Source organism: Sphaeramia orbicularis, chromosome 19, assembly GCF_902148855.1.
Source record: "Sphaeramia orbicularis chromosome 19, fSphaOr1.1, whole genome shotgun sequence".
Lineage (NCBI taxonomy): Eukaryota > Metazoa > Chordata > Actinopteri > Kurtiformes > Apogonidae > Sphaeramia > Sphaeramia orbicularis.
The window spans coordinates 43,000,191-43,013,588 of record NC_043975.1 but is presented as its reverse complement, the minus strand read 5'-3'; the positions used below and the strand labels follow the sequence as shown (position 1 = coordinate 43,013,588).

At 40.7% G+C, this 13,398-nt stretch overlaps 1 protein-coding gene across 1 annotated transcript in view; it reads right to left on the bottom strand.

Annotated features, from left to right (window-relative positions):
* Nucleotides 1-13,398, bottom strand: part of jmjd1cb (jumonji domain containing 1Cb) — a 334,742-nt gene that overhangs the window by 56,182 nt on the left and 265,162 nt on the right. Inside the window, 3 exon segments of the mRNA XM_030122304.1 lie at nucleotides 876-1,218; nucleotides 1,361-1,924; nucleotides 2,678-2,948. Of these exon segments, the coding sequence (XP_029978164.1) occupies nucleotides 876-1,218; nucleotides 1,361-1,924; nucleotides 2,678-2,948 (1,178 nt within the window).

Below are 13,398 nucleotides of genomic sequence, written 5' to 3'. Positions count from 1 at the left end.
CCAAAGAGAAACAGTCATCAATCTCTCCTCCCGACATAAAAATAAAGAAGTCATCTTATTATCATCACTGTTAAACCTATCAGCCCCCTGTGCCTGTGTTAAACACCTGCAGATTCAGGACAGGATCGCGGTGCCGACTGGACTCCGCGAAACACGAGGGGAAGTTTCTTCAATATTACTTTTATCCCCCTCAGTTTTTCCATTTGACGGAAATCTGTCGTGGTGACGGAGAACTTTAATCCCTGTGTTAGAGTCATCATCTACCAAAAACCAACTATCCACTGAGTGGCTTTTATCTGGAACATGCAGTCAAAACTAGAGCTGAAACCATTAATTGACTCGAATTGATTAAAAAAAAATATTCAATTACAATTTTCCCAAATCCAAGCTTTGTTTCTTTAATTTCCCAGCTGTTAAACATTGGTTCCACTGTTGTTTTCACACGGACACTTATTGTGACGCACATGACATCAGGATCAACCCACAGTTGTTTGTTAGTTCCACGTTCAGTTAGTTTAAGTTGGATCCAAATGTGTTGTAGACTTATCTGACATGTTGTTTTTAAGACGTCATTTGACTTGTTTGTTGTTGTTTACATCTATAGATATTTTATATATACTTTTATACTGTTCTTGTTGTTGATTATTTTCTTCAATTTGATTAAATGATTATTTGAATTGGTGAAAAAAAATGGAGGATGTGAAACAGACGTGTGAAAATGACAAACAACTGGTCCTTTATTCCAGAACCAACTGAGACAACAACCACAAAAAGTATAAAAGTAAAAGGATATACAAAAGCATCTATATAGAAATAACAATAGACTAATAATCAATAGACTGATCAATTACAAAAATCATCATAACCATCCTCACCTGATGACCTCAGAGGGAGCAAACTCCATCTTGTGGCTTAAACTCCTGGCTGCTGTGATGCTCCCTCCCATAATCCCCTGCTGCTGTGTGGGAGGGTCAATGTCCGTTCTACGGCCCCCCTCTGATGGGGAGGGTGATGGTGGGACAGGAGGTGAGGACACGGGGGAGGGGTTGAGGGGAAGATAAGGCGACAGAGCCGTGGACTCAGCCTTCTGGGAGGCGAGCAGCGCCGACACCGCCTCTGAACTCTCCTGGTGAACGGTGGCCTGGGCATCGTCGGTGATGTCAATCACACCACCGCCGTGGAGATGAGACAGGGACGGCGTCTGTGACCGAGATGAGGCTGAAAAAAAAAAACAACGAAAAGAACTGAAAAGACTAGTTTCAGCAGAAATGATGAATGTACTTGCTACTTCCTACACATTTACAATACCACAAAATACATGGGACAATCTCAGAGCCAATCAGGCGTTAGCGTCTTCTACCTTTCATGGCGTTCTTGCTGTTGTCGATGACACTGCCCTGGATGCTGCTCTGGACGCCGTCAGACATCAGTGACGTCTGTTGCTGTGGAGACTGGGTGATCTGCGTTACTGCCACAAGTTCCTCCTCCTCTTTCGATATTTTATTTGTTTCCTTAACAACTCCCTTCTTGTTGTCTTCTGATGCTTGAAGCTCCGCCCATGGAGACAGGCGGCCAATGAGAGATGATGAGTCATTGATTTTGACACCTGCCATCAGTGGCTTCTCATCCTCCTCCATTTTGGACACGGCACTTTGTTTGCCATCGGTGCTACGAGTCTTTAACTCATTTTCAGAGTTGGGCTCTGAGGAAGAGGAGGAGGAGGAGGATGACGAGGATGAAGACGAGGAAGAAGAGCAGCAGCAGGAGGAGTGGACTGTCCTCTTATTGTGGGGGTTTTCAGAGTCACTGCTCTCTGACAGATCAGATGTTAAGTCAGTCTTCAGCCTCTTTAACCCTGCTTTCTTCTCATCTTCCTCTCCTTTTCTACGTTTGTTAACTGCCTGTTTGGCCTTTGACTTCAAGTCTGAAACAAACAAAAAAACAAACATTGATTTTAAGCACATCTCTGTGTTTTAGTTACACTCTTGGAAGTCTGACCATAAATATGTATTTAGAGAGAATGAAGGAAGACTGAAAAGTTCAGTTGTTCTGTATAACATAAAGAGTTTTTAAAAGTCATGTGATCTACAGTGAAGTCCCACCTCTGCATACCTGAAGGACGCTCTGCCTTTGACACATGGATTTACTCAGTGAAGAAATATATTATCCACAGTTCACATAATACGGTAGAAATTCATAAACATGCTTCAAAAATATGAAGAATCACTTAAGTCTAAGTCATAAAGAAAACAATTAAAATCCTGTTGAGACAAGCAATGAATTTTTGTCTTCTGTAGGGGACAAGTGTTTCACAGCTTTACTTAAAAAACAAACAAACAAAAAAAAAACTGCTGTCCACTGCTAAGAACATTCCATACAATATAAAATATAATAATGTTCGAATAAAAAAACCCACACTGTTTTATGCTGTTTCCAATCAAGACAATTATTTAATGTAATAAAGCCAAACTTTTCTTTTCCTGGGTCTCAGGTGCACATCAGTATAAAAGCAGCACAGTGAACATATAGACTAACACCAGAAATCCACTGAAACCGTCCACTGCGTTGGTCTGTAGATGAGTGTGGTTTTTATGGACTGGCTGAAACCATCCACTGTGTTAGTCTGTAGATGAGTGTGGTTTTTATGGACTGGCTGAGTCCTCGCCAGTGTCCTTACCTCTCCCTGTGGACTCCTCTCTCCTGTCCTTGTCCTCCTCTGGAACGCTGCTGTCTGATCCTTTTCTCCTTGAAGAGCGGGAGTTCCGTTGCTCTCTCTGCTCCCGCCCACTTCCACTGGGTGAGTGGTGTGATTGGCTGGCTGTTTGCTGGCTTTGCTGTGATTGGCTCTGTTGCTGAGAGGCCAGTGTTCCCTGGGAACCTTTGGGGTTGGGTCCTGACGAGGTCATGATGGGACGGGGACTGTTGGCTTGGGCTCGCGTATAATGACTCTGGAAGAAGAAGGAAACAGAGGTTAAGCTGTGGGTGGAGAGAAACCGTTTAGGTTCTACCTGAACTGAGGCAAGATATGTTTCTAGTACACGGAAAACATTTGTAAACTCTTTCAATGTCATGTAGACCATGGATTTATAACTCAATAAGGTTATCGCTGATGGACAAAACACCTTAAATCAGGGGTTTTAAACATATCATCCGCAGGCTAAAACTGGCCCATCTGAGGTTCTACTTCGGACCACGGGATGAATTTACAAAGTGTAGTAGTAATTGCACTAAACATACTAATAATCAAGGCCCCATACAGTCCAATGATATCAAATGGGTCAGACCATAATAATAAAACAAAAAATGACAAATACAAAAATAAAAAAAATCATAATTCCAAATGTTCTTATTTGTTTAATGTGAAAATAGTAAAATTACATTATTAAAACATGAAAATGAAATGTTGAACTGTCTAAAGAAAACTATGTGCAATTTTACCCATATTCTTCCTGTTACTAAATGTTTTGTGCCTTTGTGGATCCACTGTGATCTGTGAGTTGTATTAATAATAAACTGAGACATAGTATTGTGGAAATTGTACTGAAATTTCAGGTTGTATATCACAGGTGTCAAACATGCGGCCCGGGGGTCAAATCTGGCCCGCCAAAGGGTCCAGTCCGGCCCTTGGGATGAATTTGTGAAATGCAAAAATTACACTGAAGATAGTGACAATCCTTTTAGTTCAGGTACTACAGTCAGACCAATTCAATCTCAAATGGGTCAAGCCAGTAAAATACTATCATAATAACAAATAAATAATGACAACTCTAAAGTTTTCTCTTTGTAAATGTAAATATAAATGTATAAATTTAATAATTTTTATGCATTTACAATAAAACAAAGTATGATTCGCAAAAAATGTGAATAACCTGAACAAATAGGAACAACCTGAAATGTCTTAACTCTTTCAGTGCCATGGGCCGATTAAATCGGCTTTACGAATACAACCTTTAAAGTGCCACGGGCCGATCAGATCGGCTTTGGAGAACACGCCACATTTGTGTACAAACAAACCATCCACCCCCATTTCTTTCTCACATTTCGATGACGTCTTTCTGTGTCCCCCTTTTGAGACCAAGCAGACGGGAATTTGAGGTCACGCGACCGAATAATATTTTATATCTTTTTAATGTTTCTTATTCTCCGGTGTTTCATCAGAGGGAGCCCTCCATGCCGGGGGGCGGCTGTGGACTCCGGGGGCTGTGGCGCCTTCTCTCACTGGGGTCCGCTCCTTTCTGGTGGGTGGGGGTCCAGTTGGCCCTCTCCCACTGGTTGGGATGCGGGGCTGTGTTGCTGGTGCCTGGTCGCCGGCTGCCTCCTGGTGCGGATGGCTCCCTGAGACAGCGCCTCCTAAATTTATGTTTTACTTTTACTTGTACATTTTTGTTCTGGTCTACCCGTGCTCAGTCAGTCTTCTTAAGTATGTGTGAGCTTGTGGGTTTGCATGTATATGTGTGTGTGTGTGTGTGCGGGTGAGTGGGTGGGTGTGGGTGGGTGGGGGGCGGTACTGATTTTTAAACTGATATGTAAAGCACTTTGTGCTACAGTTTTTAATGTATGAAAAGTGCTATATAAATAAAGATTATTATTATTATTATTATTATTATGAATTATGCAAATTACGATCAATAATGAATCGGCTGCGTCCGGTGCGTTTTGAATCTAATCAGCAATCGGTCGGATGTTACAGAGCGGTTTCCTGCAGGATTCTTCAAATATTATAAAAACGACGCGAAATACTGAAAAACGGCCAAAATCTGTGGCACTTTTAAGGCTTATTAGCCCCTTAACTGTCTGGCACCGAAAGAGTTAAGAGAAGTCAGTACAATTTTAACAATATTCTGCCTGTTATTAAATGTTTTGTGTATTTGTAGATCCACTGTGATCTGTAAGTTATAATGTACATGTGTAAATGATAAACTGAGGCATAATATTGTTAAAATTACACTTATTTTTTCAGTTTGTTCAAGTTATTCACATCTTTTGAAAGGACAGTTTGCAGGTATAAATCTTTTCATAATGTAAATTTACTTTTTTCACTCTGAAACATAAAGAAAAGTTTGGAATTGACATTATTTATATTATTATGTTATTATTTACTGGTTCGGCCCACTGCAGATCAAATTTAGCTGAATGTGGAACTGAACTAAAATGAGTTTGACACCCCTGTTGTATATGGTTAAGTTGTTCACATTTTCATAACGCAATTTTACTTTTTTTCGACACTAAAACAAAGACAAAAATAAGATTATTATTTATAGGTTATTATGCATACTTTTTTACTGGTCCGACCCACTTCAGATCACATTGAGCTGGATGTGGCCCCTAAACTATTGAGGGGTGCTATTGATAAAGCACTTTGTGACTCTGTCTGTGAAAAGTGCTCTATAAATAAAATTTACTTTACTTACTTTACTTTAAACTACAGTGACTTTGACAGCCCTGCCTTAAATGGTCATCTCTTTACTGTACGACACTTTGTTGAAGGCTGAAATAATGAGCCTGTGTCAGTGGGCTGTCTCACTATGATGGTTATGTACACATGAACTCAGAGGAGGGGAACTGTCTGGATTATAGCGGTAAATGAGACCAAAACACAACAACACAAATGAAAAGTGAAAATTTAGATGCCTGACGATCAATGAGTAAAGCAGACAACTTCAACTGGGCATGTGCAGTACAACAGGATGGAGTATTAGTCTGACAAAGGCTGAATGATATCTGGCACATTCCTTTTCTCTTTTAGCAGCAGGACAACAATATGAAGCAACAAATATTATGCAACTAAACGGTTTTTATTAGAGACGTGTCATTCTGACTTTTCAGTTCATATTTTGGTGTTGACAAGATGCAAGTATTGATATTAGATTGATTCATTCTAATATTTGAAGAAACTTTCTCAATCAAAAGAAGGCAGGATTTTTCTGACCACTTGTATCAATTGATGGAAAAGTAGCCAATATAATCAAAGATACAGTACATTACATAATTATACACATTATTATATATGATTCTGTGTTTTATTACAATATTCAAGCCATTGAAGCAGACGTGGGAAATGTTACAAAAAAAGTAAAGGCGAAAAGGTGAATTAGAGGGATATGTACAGTGACTAAATTGAAGTGAATATTGCTGTGGTCAACAGATGGAGCTGTTGTCCATGTTCCATATGTTGGTGTTAAACAGTAGAAGGAAAGCGTTCTGTGGCTGCTTTGGTCTGAAATGTTCAAACGTCTGTAAAACACCTCCTTCATGGAACATCTGTACATCTGTCAGTCTGAACACATTATATTTAAAACAGAATATTGTAAAACTGGACACAAATGTTCACTTGGACTAGAGGGTGAAATAATTGGGTTTTTTGGGCAGGGGTCAAAGGTGAAGGCTGCGACTAAAGAAGCATAAACATACAGTCTGTCACTGGGTGGGTTGGTAGTATTTGACAGAACCACATGAACTGATGATGACAGAAGAATGGAGGCATCTGATCAAACTTTGGGATGTTGTCGTGGCTTTTATTTTATGCCAATTCCGACACTTTTTCTGATGTTATATTTAAACTGTGCATAAAGCGTATGTGCAAACACATCTACTAAGATGTTTCAACAATCATTTACAGGTAACTGAATCGAATCGTCTCATCTCTGTAATCCAGTGTTTTTCAGTCTTGGGGTTGGGACCCCACGTGGGGTCGCCTGAAATTTCTAGTAATGGATTTAAAAAAAAAAAAAAAAAAACCTTACTGGTAAAAAATATATGGTGAGTTGAGAGACAATCACAATACAATAAAGACATGACAAACTCTGAAGCTGAAACTGAAGCACTGTGGTTCTGTTTATCCGTGGTTCTGTTTATCTATGGTTCTGTTTATCATTTATCTGTGGTTCTGTTTATGTGTCAAATGTTCATTGTGGTCGGTTTCAGATGCTGCAGCTCTTTCATATTTCATAGTTTGAGTTCTTGTTTGTTCAGTATTAATTGTCAGCCTTGTAAATCCAAGCTCTACTGACTGTACATATCCTAACCAAGGAAAATAAAATTCTCCCTTTGCAGTAATTTACACCTGGCTTTACTGCCTCCGTCCACTATAATATACATTATATAGACTAAATGTTGTCTATAATTAACATTTATTTGCAACATAGTAGAGCAAACTATAACATGATCAAAACAAATTCATTTTAGCAAAAAATGTCTCTGTTTTGAATGTCTGGGGTCACCAGAAATTTGTGATGTTAAAGTGGGGTCATGAACCAAAAAAGGTTGGAAACCACTGCTATAAGGTATGTTCAGTGACGTGCAGTTATCTGTGATACATGTACTGGTGATTTTCAGATTTTCCAGATCTATTGTCTATAAACCAGTTTTATATCTCACTGAAAAGTTCCTCTTGAGGTGATTCTGTCTGATTTTACGTGTGATGAGATTTGGAAGAGAAATGAAAAAAAAAAAAACACTTGGTCAGATTTTGAGTTTTCCAGTGTGGTTCAGACTTTGTTGATGGACCAGTAACATTAGTAGTAATGTTAATAAACAGTAGTAGACTGTGTGTGTGATGGAGGCAGTGCTCTGCACCAAGGTTCTAATAGTTTGGATTTTTCATTATAGTTTAGTTTATTTAGTTTCGACTTTTTTTCCTCTAATTCAGTTAGTTTTAATTCATTCTTAGAGCAGGTTTACTAGTTTTTATTAGTTTTTGTTATTTTCTAAATGCTTAGTTTAGTTTAGTTTTTGGTTTTTTTAATATATATCTTTTCCCTTCTTCTCCGTTGTATTCAAATAAATCCCAGACAGGACTCTGCTGCTTTCTCCCAACTTTAGTCTACATGTTTCCACGTAGAGTGGGGACCAGAAGATGACTCTAAACCACAAGTGACGACAAGTGTTGGACCGTGAAGTGTCGTATGGTGCCAGCAGCTAAAATTGCTAGAGTGAAATAAATCGATTTCATATCAATCCGACATTGACAAAGACAAAAACTAAGGGAATTTTATCCATAATTTTTATATGTTTTAGTTAGTTTTGTAAGCACACAATACAGTTTCAATTAGTTATCATTTTTTTCTTTTAATTCTAGTTTTTATTTATTTCAGTTAACGAAAATGTTTTTTCAATTCTAGTTTTCGTCATTTTGTTAGTTTTCGTTAACAATAATAACCTTGCTCTACACATGATCATCTACTAGAAGAAGTGGCTGCTTTTCGTTTGTTTCTGCTTGCTACAGACCTTTAAGGGGCTGGTTAATTGCTGTGCTGTGCTGCTAACCCTGTATGGGACAAATTGACCACTGTCAAACCTGTCAGGTAAACTGTTCACTGAGCCAAATTGATGCTCTGGCCTGTGTTGAGATCACAGTCACAGAAATAAGTGATTTTGCTCCAGTGTTCACACAGACCTGGGTCAGTCCTTAAGTAAGTAAATTTTATTTATAGAGCACTTTTCACAGACAGAAGCACAAAGTGCTTTATCAATTCAAATCAGAATCAAATTAAGTTTACAGAGACCCAACAGAATCCTCCAGGAGCAAACACTTGTGATTGGTGACAGTGGCGAGGAAAAACTTCCCTTTAACAGCAGAAACCTTGAGCAGACCCAGACTCCTGAAGGATGGCCATCTGCCTTGACCAGTTGGGGTTAAAGAGAGTAAAGGAGGAGAAAAGAGAGAGCGATAGAGATATAGAGAGACTGGGGGGGGGGCATGGAGTACTTTATGATAAATATATAGAGTGTAATCAGTTTGTGGTGGCCCTGGATCAGGTGGGAAACTAAAAGCCTTTCTGAACAGGAGGGTTTTGAGGTGTTTTTTAAAGCTCTCTACAGAGTCCATGGACTGTAGGTGTAGAGGCAGGTCATTCCATAGACATGGTGCCACAGCTTTAAAAGACCTGTCACTGCGTTTGCTAAAACAGGTGCGTGGAACCATCAGCAGGTGCTGTCCTGAAGACCTCAAGCTACGAGTCGAGCTGTAGGGCTGGATCAGGGAAGCAATGTATGCAGGGGCCTGGCCATGTAGAGGCCGGAAAGTTAGCACCAGAATTTTGAAATGAAAACGATATAGAACAGGGAGCCAGTGGAGTGATTTAAGAATGGGAGTGATGTGGGCTCTCCTGTTTGTGCGGGTCAGAAGCCTTGCAGCAGAGTTCTGGACAAACTGTAGACAAGCCAGCTCCTTCTTGTTTAAGCATGTGAACAGGCTGTTACAGTAGTCAAAGCGAGAAGACACAAAAGCGTGAACGATCATCTCGAGCTCATTGATGGACACCATAGACCTGAGTTTGGAGATGTTGCAGAGTTGGAAGAAACAGTTTTTCACTAGGCATTTGGAGTAGAATTCTAAGGACATGTCCTGGTCAAAGATGACACCCAGATTCCTCAGTTTGGTCTTTACTGAGGAACTCAGGTCTCCAAGGTGATGTTTGATCCCTGGGATTGCACTGTCCGGGGCAATAATGAGGGTCTCTGTTTTGCTGGAGTTCAGCTGGAGGCTGTTATCATTTAGCCACTGCTTCAGCTCTGACAAGCAGTTGATTAAGGAACTCAGTTTGTGGGGCTCAGAGGAGTTAAAGGAGCAGTATATCTGGATGTCATCCGCGAATAGATGATAGGAGACATCACTATACTGTCGGATAATGTGGCCAAGTGGGAGGACATAGAGTAAGAATAGGACTGGTCCCAGGACAGAGCCTTGGGGCACACCACACAGTAGATCCGCTGAGTCAGATTGGAAGTTGTTTATTGACACAGTGAAGCTTCTGTCGGTCAGGTAAGAGGAGAACCAGTCTAGCACAGGACCTGACATCCCTACCAGGTCCCTCAGTCTCTCAATCATTATGGTATGGTCCACTGTGTCAAAGGCCGAGGAGAGATCTAGCAGGACCAAGACCGTGGATTTCCCGGAGTCGGCTGCCATCAGGATGTCACTAGACACTTTTAATAGTGCGGTTTCTGTTGAGTGGTGTTGTCTAAACCCAGACTGAAAAGTGTCATAGATCTGGTGTGTCTCCAGAAAAGCTGTAAGTTGTTTAGACACTGCCTTCTCAAGGATTTTGGCCAGTAGGGGGAGCTTTGAAATGGGCCTGTAGCTTTTTAAGTCTGTGGGGTCCAGTGTGGTTTTCTTTAGATTTGGTTCTACGATGGCCTGTTTGAAGGAGCTGGGAAACAAACCAGTTGAGAGTGACAGGTTAAAAAACTTTGTGACCCATGGTCCAATTGTGTCAAAGACACTGACAAGGAGCTTATGGGGGAGGATGTCTGCAGAGTTGGAGGAGGGTTTTGTTTTAGATAAAAGTGCTGAGATGTCCTCAAGTGTCACAGGGTCGAAAGAGGACCAGGTTTGAAGAGGGGGATCAGCTCAGGTCAGACGGCCAGAGGGTGGTGGGATATTGTGTTTAATATCCCTGATCTTGTCTGTGAAGAAGTTTAGGAAGTCATTGCTGTCAGCTTTACAGAGCACGGGGGCAGCAGGGACAGCAGGGGACACAATGGACTCGACTGTGTCAAAGATTACGTTGGGGTTTTTCTTGTTTGTGGCTATAAGTTTGTGGAAGTGGACAAGACCTCTTACGAGTGACATTGGTTTTCAGGGGAGCCCCCTGGTCAAGAATAGAGCTGCAGTGTGTGGCAAAGCGCTGGATAAACTCATCAACATCGGAACACTCATTAAGAAGACTAGGGTAAAACAGGGCACGGAAATCCTGGGCTGTGGACTCTGTAATAATCCTCCTCTTGGCCCTTCTAGGTGCAGGCTTGGGCTCAAGAGGCACACATAAGTCAAAAAACACATCACAATGATCACTTAAGTGGACATCCTCAACACACACATTTGTGACGTGTAAGCCCAATGAGAATACCAGGTCCAGGGTATGTCCTTTCTTGTGGGTCGGGCCAGATACATGTTGTTTGAGGTTAAAAGTGTCAGTCATGGCTAAAAGTTCCATTGCTGGGCTGGATGAGTCGTTGTCGATGTGCAGATTGAAATCCCCAAGAATTAAAACCTTCTCCAGTTTTATTATTGATGTTAGGAAATCACTAAAATCGTTTAAGAAGGCACCAGCAGGGCCAGGGGGACGGTAGATTAAGAAACAGTAAAACACACTGGACGAGCCAATCTTGATCAGTTGTGACTCAAATGAGCGAAAGTCATCGGTGCTCATCCCTCTGCATGTGTATTTGTCTTGGTACACTGCAGCACCTCCATACACTTCCATACAGATGTTGCTGTGCTACAGAGCAGTACAGATCCACAACACAAGCCCGTTCACAGGTTTTCAATGCACACACCTTACTCCAGCTGCTCACACTGTAATGTAACCATGTCCTATTGGAACTAGGGATGTAACCATATGAAAATTTCATATCACGGTTACTGTGACCGAAATTATCACGGTTATCATTATTAACACGGTATTGTTGAAATTGTGCTCAAAATGTTCAAAAAGTACTTATACACACACTGAAATAATTCAACCAAGTTGTATTTTAAAAAACAAACAAAAATTTTTCAGTACTTTTGATTTTGCCTTTACATACTATATAAACAAATGTTTACTATACCCATGTTTGGGATCTTCTTTTTTCAGCACAACTTCATTTATATCATCTGCCTATTATTTTTTCACTTTAACCTACTATATAAACATAAAAGGCCTGAAAACACAAAAATATATATTAAATCCGATTTGAAAAATGTATATAATTATTGCATAAATAACAAAGATGCTTAATGAACCTCTTCAAAGACTTTAAAAGTGAATATTGGTTCCAAATATTAGGTAAAAAAAATTTAAAATTGTAATAAATTAAAACCATACTCAAATATTTGACATAAAAGCAGATCTTTACATAGGTGAAGTGCAGTAATCAAATATGGTTATCATGATAATTAGAATTTAAACAGTATTACTAACCGTCTGCAATTTTACTGCAGTTTATCGTTATATTGGTAATCGCTACATCCCCAGCTGGAACTATAACAGTATGTGCAGAGCAGATCGGACACAGATCTGTTCCACTCATTTGTGTATGTATTTTGTCAGATTTTTCACATAACATTAACCCTCAAAGACCCAAACAGCGACTGGCCACCAAAAGCATCTACTGATGTAAAATTAATAGCTATTAATTCACTAATCCTAACTATAGATGTCAATAATTGGTGTAAAATCTTTTCATGGTCATCAGATATGACCATATTTGGATGTTCAGAGGCTCTGTAGTTACCGTGGAAACACCGTCATCTTCTCCAACATTGATTCCCCAGTCAAACGCATGGAGTTGGATCAATGACAGTGGATGGACGCACTGGGTTTATGATCAGTTAACGACAGATTTAGTTGAAAAATTCAATTTTACCATTTTTTTCCTGATTTGAATTTACCCTGAGCTTTAATGAACGTCTACATGATCAGTGAATTAAATATAGAAACATACACTATATTGCCAAAAGTATTGGCTCACCCATCCAAATAATCAGAATCAGGTGTTCCAATCACTTCCATGGCCACAGGTGTATAAAATCAAGCACCTAGGCATGCAGACTGCTTTTACAAACATTTGTGAAAGAATGGGTCGCTCTCAGGAGCTCAGTGAATTCCAGCGTGGAACTGTGATAGGATGCCACCTGTGCAACAAATCCAGTCGTGAAATTTCCTCGCTCCTAAATATTCCACAGTCAGCTGTCAGCTGTATTATAAGAAAGTGGAAGTGTTTGGGAACGACAGCAACTCAGCCATGAAGTAGTAGGCCACGTAACTGATGGAGTGGGGTCAGCGGATGCTGAGGCGCATAGTGCGAAGAGGTCGCCAACTTTCTGTAGAGTCCATCGCTACAGACCTCCAAACTTCATGTGGCCTTCAGATTAGCCTAAGAACAGTGTGCAGAGAGATTCATGGAATGGGTTTCCGTGGCCGAGCAGCTGCATCCAAGCCATACATCACCAAGTGCAATGCAAAGCGCTGGATGCAGTGGTGTAAAGCACGCCACCACTGGACTCTAGAGCACTGGAGGCGCCTTCTCTGGAGTGACCAATCGCGGTTCTCCATCTGGCAATCTGATGGACGGGTCTGGGTTTGGCGGTCGCCAGGGAACGATACTTGTCGGACTGCATTGTGCCAAGTGTAAAGTTTGGTGGAGGGGGGATTATGGTGTGGGGTTGTTTTTCAGGAGCTGGGCTTGGCCCCTTAGTTCCTATGAAAGGAACTGTGAATGCTTCAGCAGACCAAGACATTTTGGACAATTCCATGCTCCCAACTTTGTGGGAACAGTTTGGAGCTGGCCCCTTTCCTCTTCCAACATGACTGTGCACCAGTGTACAAAGCAAGGTCCATAAAGACATGGATGACAGAGTCTGGTGTGGATGAACTGGACTGGCCTGCACAGAGTCCTGACCTCAACCCCATA